Source organism: Neopelma chrysocephalum, unplaced genomic scaffold (assembly GCF_003984885.1).
Source record: "Neopelma chrysocephalum unplaced genomic scaffold, ASM398488v2 Primary Assembly neopelma1_67, whole genome shotgun sequence".
NCBI classification, from domain to species: Eukaryota; Metazoa; Chordata; class Aves; order Passeriformes; family Pipridae; genus Neopelma; species Neopelma chrysocephalum.
The window spans coordinates 1,988,617-2,006,821 of record NW_020897726.1 but is presented as its reverse complement, the minus strand read 5'-3'; the positions used below and the strand labels follow the sequence as shown (position 1 = coordinate 2,006,821).

Below are 18,205 nucleotides of genomic sequence, written 5' to 3'. Positions count from 1 at the left end.
ACACTGAGATTTCAAAAACAGTCAAAAACTTAGGATTGGCATTGTAGTATTTTTTAATGAACTTTCCCTCTGGGGTAGGCAGCTCCCTGCTCACTTTGTACAAATAGGGTAAACGTGGTTTTTACTTAGGCCATCAAAGAGTCACGGTCAGAGAGAGGGCCTCAAACTCCAGGCGCCTGAACTGAAAATAAAGACCACTAATTTCAAAGTAAGTTTGTTTTGCTTTTTAAATTGGAGAACTTATAGTTTTCTGCTACAACATGTATAAACTCTAGCATTCTTTGCAATCACGTTAGTGAATCTTGGCTGGATAATTAATATGACATTGCTGTTTGTTTGGCTCCCTAAAGGCATGTTGAGGTTGGCTACATGGACTGCCAGATTAAACAATGTAGACAACAAGACTGACTGTAGAATTTGCAGAGTAAAAAATACTAGTGTTCAAACAAGACCATCTTTCCAATAGATTATTATAAATAAAACTGATCTGATAATTAGAGCAGAAGGTGCAGTGGCCAAAATATAACTGATGAATAATTTGCATAGTTCACTGTTGCTCAGAGAAAAACATCTGGGTTCATAAACTGATAAATACTCCCTGAAACTATGTAAAGGTAAATCATTTTAATGGAGTGAACAACTCCAGTGTAAAAACCCCAAGATAAAATCCCCCACCATTTTTCCAGTACCTTATGGTGGATAAGACACTTATGCTTGGATGAAAATATCACTATAATACGAATCCTGAAGATTATGTATGAGCAGTACTGAACACCTATATTAAATATTTTCTTGCTTATATTCCATTTATCTGGATATTCATCTAAATGACCTAAAAAGAAAAAAAACTATGCAAAAACCTTCTCAAGTTTGCATTTCAATGCAGAAAGGATTTCTGTAAAGATGAAGACCTGCATAATTTAAAAATAATGCCACCCTGTTAACAATTAACTTTAACATTCCACTAGTAAGAGGTAACCTTAAGTGACTATGAAGAGTTGAGGAAGCAAGAGCTTTGCAGTTAAGTTAGAAAACATTTTTTCTTTACTCCATTATTCTATTTTTAGTAATTTTTTATGAACTACTTAAATTGTTTTATGTTGTTATGCATTTGGGGAATAGTATTAATTCTGTGCTTGTCTGTTTTTGAAGTGGAATGAAAGCATGTCATTGCAGAAAGTCAAGGCTCCATTCATTTCTTTGCTCTCATACAAAGACTGACAGCAAACAGCTCTATGCAGTATTTACAGTTGATCTTTTTGATGCACATCTTTTGCCTTACTCTTCAGTTAAGAGGAGAAGATGCTAAAAATGACACTCAGTCTTGCATGATCACTGGTTTCTCTACATCTCTCAAGTTTCCATATCTGGCTGATCTATGGAAGAGTAATAAGGACAATAATCACTACATTGTCCAGTTCTAAGGAGATTGTCTAGACAATATTTTGTAAAGAAACTAGCTATCCTTATCCATGTTTGGCTTCCATTTTTACCAGCCTCCGTGAGTATTAAAGTGGGATGCCTTCTGTGAGGGTGGTGAGGCACTGGAACAGGTTGCTAAGAGAAGCTGTGGATGCTCCATCCTTGGAAGTGTTCAAGGCCAGACTGGATGGAGCTCTGAGCAACCTGGTCTAGTGGAAGGTGTCCCTGCTCATGGCAGGGGGGTTGGAACTGGATGATCTTTAAGGTCCCTTTCAACTAAAAACATTCTGTGATCTTGGAATGAGTGGTGGAGGAAGTTGATGGCATTACTGTAACAAGGAGCAGAACAGTTTAGTGCCTATTAATGTAACAGAGGCGCTCTGGAATTGCCTGGTAACAATGAAGACTGGATATTAAGTGGCACTTAAGTAACGCTGATTAGCAGAATCTTCCACAAAAATTAGCCCCACCCCCTCTTTAGCACCACTTTTTGTACTGACAAGGCTTTATTCTACAAAGAACAAGTGCAAAATACGGCTGTAGCAATTAATGTCTGGTTTAGATTTTGTTTTCAAAGCTTAATGATGGTACCTAATATTTACAAATCAAAATATTCAACTTACTACGTGGTCCCAAACTAATGTGACACATGATTAAACATATCCTAAAAATGTCTGTCAGCAGTCTCAAGGATCTGCTACAGTAAGTCTAAGATGTAATAAGACAGAACGGAATTAGTTTAAGTAATAAATGTTTAATCAAAGAATTTTACATATTATTAACAGCATTCATTTGGCCAAACATCTACATGGTCGTAGTATCCTACTTGTATATAAAGTGGGAATGTATCAAGTATAGACTATGAAAGTGCAAATAACAATTCAAGGTTAGAGTAATTTTTTTACATTATAAAATTAACAGGTTTACAAAATAGTCTTGCCAAACTTTTATTTTTGAATTGTAAAGTCAATGAATATGGTGTTAAAATAAGTACCAAGAAAATACAAATTTAATAGGCTAATTTCATGCTCATAAGAGTAACACGGAAACAATGGATATACTGCACAACCTAACCAAATTACAAAAAACCAGAACCCACAAACTTCACTATCTTCACAGAGAGCACTCTTACATATCTTACTGTAACTTTGCAAGACATCTCAATGCAATACATATTCTTTTTGTGAGAATCTTTCTATTCAGAAATTCAAGGAAGCTATGTGAGTTAAACAACTTTCAGACCAATTCATGATGGCAGGTCATGAAGGACTGTTTTAGTTGAAGGACTTTATACCTACAGGTATTTTTCAAAGGCTCAATATTATGTCAGGAGTAGGGTGGCTAGAGGAAAAGTTGGAAAATTATTTGAGACTATTCTATTCATTCTCTCTAAAGATGCTTGCAAAATGGACAAGGTTTTTATGGGGTAAAGGTAAAATACTCTTACTTTGTTTTTTTACTAATATGAACCTTATGACTGCAAGGTTCCAAAGCTGGATTTGCATGAATTAGTTACCAAAACACTCACTTGAACTCACAGTAATCAATACATAAACTTTGCTATCATGACACTTGCCTATGCACACTCAGTAGTAATAAACTTTTATATCATATCAACAAATCTCCGGTAACAGTTAAGCAAAACTTAAAATGGAGTGTATGTAATTTGCTCATGTTATGACGAGTTTTGATTATATGTAATTAAAACAGCCATTTGAACAACTTACTCTAGTTGTAATTACATACTGTACCATTGTATTTCACTAACTGTAGATTGATGCTTTTAAGCAAATCTAAAACCAGTATATTTTGTTTTTTTCACGGTACAACAACTAGGAAAAGGTTTTTTGTTGTTTGTTTTTTTTTTAAATTTTTTTTCTTACACTAAACAGTAATCACACAGCAAATGAATATTGTGCAATTGAACAAATACCTAGTAGTGTTTTGTTTATGCAAAAACACTGACTGAACATTTAGTTATTTACTGTAAAGGCAAGGCCATGGGTGGTTTTATGGAGGTCTTTGCAATTAATAGCATAGTTACTCCAGAACAGACACTGAATTTGAATTACTTGTTTAACTGTGGCAACTATCCAGTTGGGTTAGGCAAAGGCACCATAACATGTTGAGCAGAATGTGTTATCTGAAGGTTTAATTGTGGGACTAATATATGAAAATTCTGTATTCCTATATTTTTATAAAATGTTATCATTAAAAGTAATTGCACTATTAGTGCATAAAATGCTTTGTAGAATTATGAAAACAAAGAACTATGATTGCACTTCCGTTAAAGTGTCTCTTAAAATACAGCATAGCTGTTGCTAGCTCACTGTATTTTAATATTTAAAATAACTGTTTAACAGCAGCATTAGGTTTATTAACTTAAGATACAGGCTACATTTAATTAAATGCAGTCACCGTGGCAACACATGCCAGTTAAATTTAGAGAAGCAATGCTACCCAGTGGTTTCTTTCACTGCTAAGAATTGTGGGATTAGTTGGATAGAGTAACACTGCACTGTTTCATTAGGCTACCGCCAGTTAACCGTTCACAGTTTGGCACATTTGGACTGTAAATAGACATGAAAAAATCTTTGATTTTAATGGGAAAGAATATCCCCTAAAACTTGTTCCTGGAGCAGTACTAAAGAGAAGCATTAAATACCTCCGTTCACACTGCTAACAAAAATGCAAAATGAGTAAGGAAAAGTTATGGAAAACAAAAACCAAAATGCAAATGAACTGCCAGATGTTATTTTGGTGAAATAATGAGTTCTAAAAAAATGGAATAAACTATTTTTTAGGAAAACCAACCAAAATAATCAGTGTAAGCCTTTAATCCGTACTTTCAAGTTAAGGATCATCAACCTAAGGCTAAACAGATGCTGCATTGTATTAGGAATGTGGAATACAACCTACTTATTCCTTTCTCTTGAGAGCAAAAAGGCAATTACTACCTAAATAAATGCGAAGGATATTCCTTGAAAGGTTCACATTATTATGAAGAACTACAATTCAAGAGAACTCCTAAATATCCGTTGTTACATCAGTGGTTACAACTGAGCTGTAGTTATGTGGATCAAAGCCTCCATAATGCTTACTCCACATACTGTACCATCTGTCACTGCCATTCTTTTACTCCAGATTTAGTTTTTGTTCATACCAGATGCACATGTTCAATCCATTCACTTGAGGTTTGAGAAGTCTGACTAGCAGTATCTCCTGAAGCATCCAGAGTGCTTGTTACCTCCCTGTTATTATCACCAATTTGTGATACTGTTTCACTTGGAATAATGTTTTCTTCAGAAGTGCTTTCCTCTGTTTGGGTTCCTCTGCCTTCGTTTTTGAGTGCATCCTCAAATAGTGCATGCTCTTCCTGAGGCTCCAGCCCTGTGTCTATAAGATTTGGTTGCCCTGCTGACCCATCTTCAGTACTGGGTTGCTGTGACTCCTCATCTGTTTCTGTACTTGTTGAGGGGATCAGAGCAATACTCTGTGGGTTCATGTCATGAAACCAGGCCATAATATTTCCAAGTAGATTTTCATTGGTATTGGGATCTTGACTGCTGGAATCAGCATCACTAGATGTTGAGTATAATCCACTTCTCGTATCACTGCAGGGGTGTGAATGAAGACGATCAGCTGAAAAGGGATCATTGCCTGCACCCAGTCTCATCAGACTGTCACCAAGTTCTAACAGCTCAGAGCTGCTCAAAGCGCCTCTTGGGTTGTCTATACTTATGGGAGCAGAGTCCAATCTTGTAGGCAAAGAGGTACCTATTGCTCCTAAAGATGCCTCATTATTTAGAAAGTCTCTCGTTTCTTCATCTATGGCCAAGCCAGATTCTTGTAATGACAGCTGGATAGCTAGCAGGATGTTTGGGTCATCTTCATCCAAAGAACTCAGAGCCTGTGGAAATACATAAAGTTGCTCTCAGTATAAAACTTGCCTCTTGTTACATATTTTGGATGAAAAGTAATTTGGGCTCAAATCTGAAATTCATTCATTATTCCTATTGGTCACTCATCAGAATCAATTCTTACTGACAGACTGACAACACAATTTAAAAAGGTGACTATTGTTACATTAGTGATTGTTTAGCAATTCTTACCAGTGTGAATGTGTAATTTGTTGTCCTAGATTTTCCCTGTCTCATTGAAGAATTAAGAAAATTTGCAGAGAGACAAAATGACATAGAAAAGCAGAGCAGAGGAAGGCAAGCAAAGCAGAGAGAATGGAAAAGAGATTAGGAGAGATACCTGAAGAGAATCCTGGTTTTCAGAGCGACTGACAGGGGTATAGTCATGAAGCGAAGAGCTGTGCAGAATACCCATAGAAGCTGAACTCACCATGGAGGTGCCATGTCTTCTACTACTGCCACCTTCCTGAGTGTCTGTTTGGGCAATTGAAACAAAAATGGTTGAAGAACCAGTGAGGAAACTTTCTCCACTATTATCTACTTACAGAATCTCTTCCTTTTGGATTCCAATTGTGTAATTTTACTCCTTTATTCACTCTGAATGAAACAACCCAAACCACTCCTTCCACACCAACTCTTACACAATGGCAAAACACCAGTCTCACTGTTTCTCACTGACTGCCTGGCTCATTTATACCTTTCTACTCTCAATGCCCTTCTTCTCCATCTTGAAAGGATGGGTTATGCTATCAGGAGCATGAGCCTGTTGGCAGAAGGGGCAAAGGCACAGACATGATGCATTTACAGGTGGATTACAAATGTTTGCCCATTTCTCTGTTCTTTCAAAGACAAAACCTCAGCTGTAATGTGAACATTACAGTAATTTTTACCCTAACATTGCAGCATAATTAAGAATAGAGTCATTAGTGTAAACTTAATTACTGATATTGCTGTTTTCTTAAAACAACTAACAAAAAATAGAAGTAAAATGCTGTTTTCAGAAAGAAATGTTCTGTAATAAAAATAAATGTAGCTCTTTTGACTTTGGAAAATGGAATCTTCCACTGCAAAACTCAAAATGAAATAGGCTGAGACAACCTAATACTCTCTTGCATGCTTTAACATTGCACTGGTTGTCACTACCACATCTAAGTGTTCAGTCAAATTCTGGTCCTCAAACTAACAAGATGGTTTTGCATTTTATTTGCAATAGGGAAGAACCAAAGCATTTGATTCTTTCTCCTCAGTAAAGGATTTCTCCTTTTGGTTTTAAAGAACAAGCTAAGTATAGGACTTTAGTTCATGAGACACAACAATGAGAGTTTGTGCAGCATGGCTTAGAGCACACAAACTGGCAACACTGCAGAAACAGTGTCACAGTATGATTTGGATTCAAGCTATTTTTTACCTTTGCCAAGGTCCTGGTGGAACTGAGACATCCCAGCCGAATTACAGTGACCTTAAGGGACTGTGCTAGCAGCTGTAGCACTGCTCAGAAGAGTAGAATGCTGGAAGTCACAGCCCAGGCCAACTTCTTTCCTGTCTACCTTTGCCAACACAGCCTCTGAGCGGGATTTTGAAACACAGCCTTAAGACAACCTTCCACAGGCCTGTAGCAGGGGAACCTTCTTCTACACTCTATACACAACTGGTCCTTTAATTGGTGTAAAAGAGCTCGTCTATATAAGAGTGCCCTTCAAAATTTCTTCAGGAAAGCAAACCTGCGCTAAACAGCTGAGGAGTTGTTAGTGGGAAGATCAATGCATTTCTCTTTAAGAAGAGGAGCAGCCACAATGAAGTCAACAACACTTCTAACAGAGACAAGCCTTTACGTTGTATACAGCAATGTATTAGAAACTTCTTTAAATCATATCCACAGAAGAACAAATATTGTGGTCACTTCTAGCAATTTCTGAGTCAGGAAGAGAAAAAACCCAGCCCCAGGCAGGTTCGTACCTAATGTACTCTCACTGGGGTCGTCAGGGTCCGGAGTATTACTGAGCAGACTATGCATGTCTCCACGTCGACGCTGTCTGTGCCTCCTCCGATACTGAAATTCAGCATATTCCTGCATAAACCAAAGGTTACAAAACACAGGGCAGCATGCAGTACTATTTTTGTGAGTTACAAGCACCACATTTTTATAAAAAATGTGTGATTTTATAAGTTTATTATAAAATCACCTGCTTCCAGAAAAATGAATTGCAAGTTGTATCATGCAAGGCTTAACATAAACAACAAAAATAATTCCAAGGTAATCCTATCTATAAAATAATGAATTTGCAAAGAAAAATACTTGATGTACTACCAACATTTTAATACTTGCAATCTCCCTTTTTAAGAATTCCATTAAGTACACATTTTTTGTCTACAAGCTTTGATGCCAAACTTTATATACACACACACTGACACACTTTTTAATAAATGTATACCTAGTGATTTTGGAACATAAAAACAATTAATGTGAATCAGACCAATTGTTATCTCAGAATCTCTGTTGCCAGCAACTCCCAGTAGAAAATAACTTTTGATAGACGACAGAAAGCTGGCAGACATACATCAGGACTTGATATACTTTTCCCAGCCTCCAGGACACTATGGCTCAGGAACTTCTTGAGCCACAGTTGGATACTCTTCTACTGAGCTGTCTTTGATAGGTTTTTATTCCATGAATTACAAATCTCCTCTATTTTTGCCTAACCTAAGCTGTTAACGAGCCATACCCCATGGGTATTAACTCCTACAGCCTGTATTTTCTCATATTATGTGTATTTACCAAAACCAGTTTATATAACATTTATGGAAAAGACTCACACTTGACCACATCAAGCTAACATCCCAAGGGTTAATTATCTTAATACTTGAAAATAAATGTTTGATTTCCATACCTTTCCTAATACTAAGAAACTTATTTTATATTGCTTGAGGGCAAATTTCCAGATATGCTTTTGGTTTGTACAGCTGACACCAAACCTTTTGTTAATTGCAGGTTTTTTGTTAATTGCAGTTATTAATTTACACAAGGCAATAAAAATATACACACAGTACTAGAGCTTCTCTTCAGAAAAGAATACTGCTCTTTATTTTCCTGAGTCCCAAGTTTGGAAATCTGTAACCCAAAGGCTTCATTTGGCCAAATGAACTGGGAAAGATACCAGTACCATTACTTTTCCTTTCTTACATTAACTCTTCATCATAGAATACCTCAATATATAAAGTACCTAAAACTTAAATCCAGAAGTATCATTTCTCTTACACAATGTGTAGATGATATTATGGGAGTATGTTTTCTTTCCATGAACTGTCTCAGACCAAGTTCTTATTCATCGTGACATATGCAAGCCAAAAGGAATAGTCACAAAATCATCAGCATGGGCAGATTTTTATCTATGTAACAAGATCCATGAAAACGGTAAGAACATAAAAACAGCATTACTGAGCTGGACAAAAGGTCCATTTAGCCCAATACTGTCTTCAACTGTGGTTAGTAGTATATGCTTGTTAGTCTGTGGAACACCATAAAAAAACAGGGTAAAAAGGAAGTGATTCTTCTCTAAAATATTCTTCCAGCTCTTAGTGAGTTCAGAGCTTTTCTAAATGGAAGGTAGTGCCCCAAATAACACAAAATCAAACCCTGATATAGAACAATATAACTGAATTATTTTAAAAATATATAATTATAACATTATGAATCAGGAAAGTAATAATGGGAAGCGATTACTGAACACTAAGATTTATTAATCATAGCAGATCTTATCTGTCATTTATTTGCAATAAAATAATAGATTTAACCAAGAGCCATTTAACTTTTGGTTGCTTATTAACCTTTAGAAAGAGATCTTAATTACTACGTATGAAAGTTTATTTCTAATTACAAGGAACAATTTTCTACATGTAAGCAAAAGGAGTTTTAATTGTGTTGGGTAAGAATATCTTGGTTTCACACAGTGTTCTACAACAATCAGCATTCCTGGCTAAAATCAGTAAGATTTTGTTTTCTGTAATAATCTGCTATACACAGTCATTCTACTGCTTGTCAGTAAAAGTACAGCGCTATGTAAAACACTTTGTAGTGAAATGAACTAAAATAAACAAAGATAATCATTACTATTTCTACAAAATTCCTTCAGCATAGGTGGTTGCAAGTATTCATGATAGCTACATAGCAAAGAAACCAACTTGCATTACACAGTGCCACATTTAGCCAAATCATAAAAACTCATAAGCAATGATCTAAGCACGGCTGCAATGGCACCTACTGCTGAACAGCTTATCAACACATTTCTTACCAGCTTTTTCTCATAACCAGTTCCATTGATGATACAGTAACATCATAATGAGTTTGACATTATCAAATGTGGCATTATTTCAAAAGAAAGAACTAAAGGAACTGGACAGGAGAAGCAAGCTGATCTTTTGTAGAGAAGCGAGCCATTTTCTCACCAGCGTGATGCTCACCAGCAACAATAGTAAAGGAAATATATAGAAAAAGTACATGGAGTTTTCTAGGATGCTTAAAAATGACTAGATAGAAAGAAAACAGCACCAAGGAAATATTGAAATGAAGTTTCCTTCCTGACTGAATGCTTTAATCTAATGTTCTCAAAACATCTAATAAAAATTAAGATGCTAAAGGAAAGCTTTATAGGAAACTTCTCATATTTTAGGGCAGAGTCTCAAAAACTACTTACTCTTTCCCATACACAGATCATAGAACATTCATTTAAAAATTATAATTTTTATTCTTAGTTTAGTAGCAAAAGTTAATGTCATTTGAGTATGCAATTTCCATCCTGCTTCAATACATAACAATAAAAATAAACATTTGAAATAGTTAACAATATTTAGGTGTATGATTGCATGTTTTTCTTGGATTGTGACAGAAGGATGGAAATTTCTTAGGCTTTTTGTCAAATTCTGCTGGACTAATGTTGCATTCAAAAGTAATCTAAACAATTTCATATATTTATTACATTAAGGTTCTGCAGCACACAGACACCAGTTTATATTCAGTTATAAAACTGGTTATGTACTTGGAAAATGATGAACGCAAAATAGCTTCTCTAATGTCCCATTAAATAACTATATCACATAGAGGCATTGCTTAGAGTCATTGCACAATTAGCTATGAATATATTTCCTTCTATTGTGAAATAAATGAAATGAAAGCTTAACCAACTTGAAATGCTTTGACTCAAAATAAAGAAGCTCTTCATGCAGATTGCGATCGTACCTGTGTTTCTAGAATATGCAGAACTAAGTTAAAAAAATTAAAAGGAAATAGTTTACCTCAGGGGATGCAAATCCTAAATATTCCCAATCCCATGTTCCACCAGCAAAGCTATAAAATGGAAAGATATACCATCGAGTTTAGAAGTAGAACAAATATGAACAACCTCCAGAGCTTCAAAACCTATTGAAATTTAAAAACTAGTGCAATTGTAACTCTCTAAACTTAACAAGTTTTCTCCTTTAATTCTTGCCTCAAAATTAATCTAGAAAGCCCTACAAATAAATTTTTGACTATGACAGAAGTACCTGATATTTTTAGCAAATGCTTAAGAGATTTTTGAAGTGTACCAGGCACTTAGTGGGAATCTTGATTAAAAAAAGTTAAATGGAAGCCTAATCTAATCATTAACATATCACAAATGAGGAAGCAATTTAGATTGCAACAGCAGAGCAGTGATCCTCAAATACATTTTTCCCCAAAGGCTGTAATCCCCATAAGGATTGAATGTCCAAGAAATATCACCTTCACAATCATTTACAACCACTGCACTTAGCATCTATCTCATAGTCAAAAAACAACAGTGGATTCACCCACTTTGGCAGCTATCAAATGAACTTTTTTTGACTTGTGCAGTGTTTTGCGAGGATTACCTGCGCCTGGGTGCTTCTGGAGAGTCCGCAGGAGCAACACCACGGGCCACAGAGGCCAGGAATTCTTGCCGCTTCTGCTGCACAAGACAAGCTGCGCGGATGATTTTATGGCGAGGCGTCCGAAGGTAAGGCCTGTTCACTTTCTGTGCAAGGTCTTCAGTGACCATTTCTAGGTCTGTCTGCAATAGTTAATAATACAGAATAAAACAGTTTTACAGTAAAACGTGACTGAGGCAGAGCTCTTTGCCATATATACTGAAGAGTGATATCCATTTTCCTGAAAATACCTTTTGAAATACCAAAATACCCTGAAATGTCTGCCCTCTAGCCTCCTCTGTTACTGACATACATGCTGTCCTACACCTTGGAGCAGGATTTCCCTGCACTCAGACATATTGAACATCTTCAAGGGACCTAAGGGAAAGGAAAGGAGGCAGCAGTCCCATGTAGTCCCCCACTTTTGCCTTCACCCAGATGTAAAGATACATCAGTAGGGAAAGACAGGATAGAGGAGCTAGAGAAGGAGACAAAGACTGAAGCTAAAATGTTACCCTCACAGATTAACAGGAAATTTTTTTTCTTTCTCCTTCTATCTGTCTTTATCCCCCTCCTTTTGCAGCAAGTGTTGTAAAAAAAAATGTGCTACTTTTCCAAACTTGGTTACAAATACAAAACAGGTATATCAGTTTTATACTACAAAAATGGCAAAAAGACACTGAAAACTAATATAAAAAAATAAAGTGCCATTAGAAAAGCAAAATATATCCATGTATTACCTGCATAAGTTCAAATATTTCTTTCTTTGTGCTTTTAGGCTCCAAGAAGAATCCATATGGATAAGAACACTTAAGAATGCGGCGAGTTTTTAGAAGCTCTTGCACTGCATCTTCAATGAATGTGGTATCAGGACAGCCTCCCTCAGCTGCAATATGAAACAACCATTGTGAAAATATTTTCCTGCTGATGTCAGCATTACTTTTGTGCATATCAGTTAAATATTTTGCAAGTAAACAGCAGCAGGTTCTTGGTGGCTGCACAGTGTTCTTACTAAAAGAGGTAAGCACAGAACAATAATTTCTTATTAATGCTACTATCTCCTTGAGTCTTTGGAATAGGTAAGATTTACTGTACATTTAGCTTTCATCCAATGCTTACGAATTCTAGTACTGAAGGGATCACATCACACAGCAGACCAATGTGAGCTCTATGCAAAAAAGAAAGGTTTAGCCAATCACATGTGATTTCAAATCAAATTCATAGATCACAGCAAATACTTACTTCCACTGAGAGCTCTACTCAACTGCTCCATCTTTTCTTTGGCTGTTTTTAGAAGGCGCTGTTCTAACTATAAAAATAAAATAAATAAAACACAATAAGATAATTATTTTTGGATTAATAAAAACAAAAATCAATAAAAATGGCTTGACCCACACCTGGTAGCTAAGTTCATGGTTCTTAAATCTTGTATAATAGTGCATAAATCTATCAAGCTCTTGAAATCTTCTATGCTTCTTTTCAGCCTGGAAACAAAATAAACCAAAATAAATCTTATGAATTAATACAGAATCACCATTAGATATAATTAAATAACCGACTTTTTCTTTTCTACATAAACTATTGTATGCAATGCTGATTGCGCCACGTAAGTAAAGAGACGAAAGTAATTTGTGAAATTCACAAGTCTGCAAATACTGTAGCCAAAGAATTGATACACGGTGAGTGCCTGCTATTCAAAGCGGCTTTCCAAATGCCAAAATTAAGGCAAGTCTTCTGCAGTGCACAGCAGTTAATTACAGGATCAGCATGCCCATTTCACAAAAGGAAACCATGGCACAGAGAAGTAAAATGTCTTGAGCCAAGTCACCAGTGATTATTACCAAAGTCAAAAATCTTATGTTTCTATCCACAAATAAGTAGTGCTTTCTTTCTGTCTCTTTGATATATTTAAGGTTGCATTTTTCCATTTGGGAGTTGGTTTTGAAAGAATTTTGATTAAACTTATCATAAATGGAGAATTGCAGCCTTAGTGGTATTTTTCAAAAACACATATTCATTTGTTACCTCTACAGTCATCTCCTTGGACTGCTCCTCTACGTGCTGAATAACCTCATAGCGTGTGCATCTGTAGTAGCCTCCAGTGGAAGAGCTGTGCTTCTTCCATTCTTCTAAGCATATCCAGCAAAAGTCATATTTGCACTTCAGAAAGAAAAAAAAAGAAGAAAAAGAAGTTGAAACATTTTTGATTTGCAGTTAGGCATCGTTATTCCTCCACGAGCAACTGAATTAACATCATTCTGAGTAGTAAAAAATTTTTGGGGAGTCTCCTTCCTTATTTTACCAACTAAGGAGATCCATTTATCAAACCATATAAGTCATCATTTTTGTTCCTCGGATCACAGGCTTGTATTGGATCTACATGTTAAGTTTTAAGTGGATGAAATAAATCAAATACAGCTGATCAGGCCTGGGGTTTTGTTACTGTAACAAAAAAAAAAAAAGGCCCATTTTTTTAAACAACACAGAAACTGTTCATGTCCCACCTGCTGCCTGGCCACGGTCTGAGCCAAGCAGAACAGGTAACTGCTGAGCAGGTAACTGCTGCGTAGGTATTTCAGCCTCTCTCTTGGTGGCAGTACAAATGAAGACTCTGCACCATACAGCTACCAAGTTTCAAGAAACTTGCAGCAATTTATTATCTATGAACCCCTTCCTGGTTCCTTCAAATCTGGTTCAAAGTAGCCAGTTAAAAAACATGTAGGGTCATGAGAGAGCAGGACTGCCTAAGCCTTGCCTTGTGAGAAACTGGGCTCATAAAACAGTAAGAAGATGTCTGCTTAAGTACAGAAAAATGATTATATGAGTAAGGAGCATCCTCCTCTACACCAAGGTACATGCCACCTGCTAAGAGGCAGCTGTAGCCCATCATGAAGTAGGTGCGAGCAGATCTCCCTGCAGCAAAAGCAGAAGCTCTATCACGGATCGTTACTTCAGCAGAGGAAGCAACAAGTGTGGTGACCACTATACCTCACGTCTGAGCCCTGCAATGGGCTTGAGGACACCCTTCCTCTCCTTCCTCACTAGGCTGAGGGGAGGCAGCTGCTGTTTGAAGAGATTTCTCGATGACAAAAGGAATCCGACTGTTTTAAGGACACTTTAAGCAGTTTATAAGGTATAGCATCAAAGACAAAAAGACAACTGTGGTTGTCAGCCAGTGCCTCAGAATGGTACAGAATTAAATTATCTATATTTAGCAGTGTTTACTGGCCAAAGTCATCTCCAGCCTGAAGCCATACTTTGCTTAACTGAGATGAGCTCAGTGGCAACAGCTGCAAAAAACATACAGTTTTAAGCACTATGGAATTTATGAGCTTTTTTAAAAATCATTGAAAGAAAAAAAACCCAAAAAACCAAACCAGGAAACTTGGCATAAACCAAAGTGGAGCAGAATTTGTTCTCTGCTGTCAATGACATCAAAAAAACTCCCAATCTTCAATTCATATCACAGGAAGAGAGAGAATATGTGATAATATAAAGGAAATGGGATATGTATAGCAATGCAGAGAGACCTGCATTTCAGAAAAATAAAAGAATTACTTTCTAAATCTGTTAGCTTTTCATTGTAGGCCAACTATGTCAAGTGTGTGGTCCTTTCTTATTTTTAATAATGGTCCTCCAAGAGGTAGTAGTTGTAGTTATGTAAGATCTGATATAAAGAAACAGTATTCTAAAAGTGCCGTTTTTAGCTATTTTGAGAAAAAAAAGCCTTCTCAAATGATACTGAACTCACAGCAAAAATATTTTTTTCTATTTTGGTAGCAAACTCATGACTAATTTTCTAGCTGTTGTCACCAATACATTTCCCTTGGAATTACTTCTGGTTGTCTTTTCATTCCTGCTGATTAATTCCTGTTTACAGTTTTCCACCTAAACTTCTCTGCTTTGTTGCTATGTTAGAGAAATAATGCAGAAGAAAAATACAGTAAGGCAAAACCTTCATTAGAGCTTACCCTTCCTTAAAATGCTAACATCTTCTGCAAACTAAAACTGTTCTCTCTTCTACATTATTAATGATGATTTAACCATCTAAGTTTCATACTGTATTGCCCTTAATTCTTAGGTGTTTATGAAATTTCAGTCATTGCAATGTTCACCTGCCAGCCAAACAGATTTCACTAAATATTAAACATTTGCTAATTATCTAATTCTTGCAACAGGTTCCATTAGATCTCAGGCATGACACTTCAGAGGTTTTGGACCTCTGTGCTCCTAAAATGTGTACAGGACATACAAACCTGAATGACGGTTCCACAACAGATTGTATGATGGGTCTTTCTTACCTTTGCACACTGCATGTGGTTGCAGCCCTCATTTTTCTGAATTGGAGATTTGCAGTTGGCGCACGGTTTGGAGTTCGTCAATAACCACAGGCAGTTGGCAGCATCTTCATAGGCCTCACTCACTCCCACAACTTTTGGGGGGTGACAGGAGGATATGGAGCATGCAAAAACAGAGAGGTCGAAATTGTACTTGTGTAATCTTTTGTGAAAATCAGGTGAGAAAAGATGCACTTTTATCTGTTTCTTTGACAAAATATTGAAGTTCTTCACTATATATATTTCTCACATATATAAATACATTTTTATTATTACATTTTCTAATTTATACATATTAAATATAATATTCCTACACTTATTTCTTTAGATTTCCACACATCTATTTCTATACAAATTTATATACAGTATATATGACATTTAATTTATAATAGATAAAAGAGAAAATATATATATACAAGAAAAACAGGCATAGTTTGACAAAGTAGGGTGTATTTTGCCTCTTTATGAAATTTCCAAAATATTTCTAACACTATGGAAAGGCTGTGGTAATCAAGGTAAGTTATGTATTCAAATTACTGTTAATCTTTAATTTTTTTGTTAATGTTGACCAAGAAAATGATCAGTCTCTCCTGTGTAAAACCAACATTTATTAGTGTTTTTAGTAAATGTTATTTATCATTAAGCCATTTCCTACAATTCCCTTGCAGATCACCCTCAACCTTACTATTATTATCACCTGTTGGCTTGAATTAGTTTTATAGCACACAAAAAACTGCATGGAACACTACTCAAACAGAAGAGTAGATTGGGCTAAAAGAATTAAAATGGAACAGGATAAATAAACTAATATTCAGGAATAAATCAACTAATTAAAGAAACAAAGCTTTAAAAGGAAGGAAAAGGAACCACACGTGTATTTATGGGGAGAAATGTTTTACATTTTACTGCCACAGTGCCGCAGTTAAAGTGTGAAGCAGCCCCTCATTTTCTTCCCCTTTTGTCCTATTTTTCAGTCAGTATGAGTTTTTACTTAATGCAATTAAAAAAAATCCCTCTAAACCCAAAAGATCAAAACAGTGGCAAAACACCTGCTTCACCTCCCCCCCAGCCCCACATGGCTCTTACGTTCTTCCGGTTTCATTTCAGATATTTTCTGTAGCCAGTCCTTCCAGGTTTGGCAGTCACAGGGTTCATGTGCTTCACCAAGACATTCCCTGAAGACGAAGGTTTATACACCATTACTTATAACTAAGAGACTGAGAATTAAAGTTAAAATTGATTCAAGCTAAAAAAAAAGGAAACTTACCAAGACGTGCTTAAACTTTAATTGAGTCAGGAAGATAAAAGCCATCCAAATAACATTATTTTAAAATACTCTTAGACTACTTGCTCACAAGCATAGATGACCATTATTAATAAAGAATTTAAATGAGACAGGAAAGAAACTTCTTAAAATTACAATCTGAAATAAATCAGCTGGCTTGTAGTTTTATACCTGGGTACTATTTTAGTGCCACAAAAGTGCTAGTATAGTTTCTGGGACAAAGATAAACCAGAATACAGAGTTTATCCAAAAGTAAGTAGTTTCCTATAGCTGAAATGCATTTCATGTAGAATTACTTGCATCTGTTCAGTTGTAATAACTAACCCTTAACTAGATTCAAGCTTTTTGTCTAGAACAAGATCAAACCGGCATTAAGTATTTATGGATTTTTACTCTTTCCATCAGAGACTCTTAAATGGGGGCTTTAACTTATTTACATGGACGAACTGGAGTACTGAGTCTCTTGAACTTCTCCTGAAGTTAATACGAGCTTTAAGGATGGCCATCACTACAGTGATCTAGTGGCAGATATATGGCTTCCAGCTGGTGCTTCAGTGTAGATGTGCCAATATGCACTCCGGATTTATAATTACTCCTTTTTTTACTGGAATGGCAGCAAATAGCCTAAGACATCTGCCACATCAAACAAAACAATTTCAGATGGGCACCAGCTCCATCAGAGCATACGCAAGTTTTCTGCAGATCCAATGGTGAACTGCTCTCTGCAGTGCAGAGTCAGAAGCTACATCAATACTCTTCTGATTGCTCTTGTTCACATCTTAAGCAAAAATGCAGGGACAAAGAAAAAGGCTATGGCAACAGTTTTGAACTTTTCCCCCCGCTAGCTAGTCTGCTAACAAAAAAGCTTAAATTCAGCACACAAGGATCTCTGGTTTGGACTTAAGATCTTAGCTGGGAAAGACTGTACTGGAATGGGTAAGTGGTCTATAACAAGGCCATCTCAGCCCTGGTTGAAAGCTGACACCTTTCTGTGGGACAGCAGTACACTTAGATCATTGACTTCAAGAAAGCCAAGACCCTCTCATAGAATTCGTTACCAGAAAAGACTGAAACTAGCAAAGATTTAACTTTGACAAGCTCAGTTTTTAGTTAAAAGCTGATTAGTCAATCTTTTATGGGGGGGGCAGGGGAGGGAGTTGTGTCTTTGACGTTTTTAAATTCATGGATTTTTAATGAAGTGCAGCCATATCTATATCTATATCTATATCTATATCTATATCTATATCTATATCTATATCTATATCTATATCTATATCTATATCTATATCTATATCTATATCTATATCTATATCTATATCTAT

The 18,205-nt window shown here is 36.1% G+C and overlaps 1 protein-coding gene across 5 annotated transcripts in view; it reads right to left on the bottom strand.

Annotated features, from left to right (window-relative positions):
• Window positions 1-2,156: 2,156 nt before the first annotated feature.
• Window positions 2,157-18,205, bottom strand: part of ANKIB1 (ankyrin repeat and IBR domain containing 1) — an 84,562-nt gene continuing 68,513 nt past the window's right edge. For 2 of the 5 annotated variants that reach the window (XM_027684823.1, XM_027684824.1), the window contains exons 10-20: window positions 16,685-16,773; window positions 15,563-15,693; window positions 13,287-13,421; window positions 12,659-12,745; window positions 12,504-12,570; window positions 12,002-12,147; window positions 11,226-11,404; window positions 10,632-10,683; window positions 7,299-7,410; window positions 5,683-5,816; window positions 2,157-5,332 (exon numbers count right to left, since the gene is read on the bottom strand). In XM_027684823.1, the coding sequence (XP_027540624.1) occupies window positions 4,580-5,332; window positions 5,683-5,816; window positions 7,299-7,410; window positions 10,632-10,683; window positions 11,226-11,404; window positions 12,002-12,147; window positions 12,504-12,570; window positions 12,659-12,745; window positions 13,287-13,421; window positions 15,563-15,693; window positions 16,685-16,773 (1,885 nt within the window). In that variant the 3' untranslated portion in view covers window positions 2,157-4,579. The remainder of the gene's footprint in view (window positions 5,333-5,682; window positions 5,817-7,298; window positions 7,411-10,631; window positions 10,684-11,225; window positions 11,405-12,001; window positions 12,148-12,503; window positions 12,571-12,658; window positions 12,746-13,286; window positions 13,422-15,562; window positions 15,694-16,684; window positions 16,774-18,205) is intronic. The other 3 variants (XM_027684825.1, XM_027684827.1, XM_027684826.1) reach the window with 3 other exon arrangements.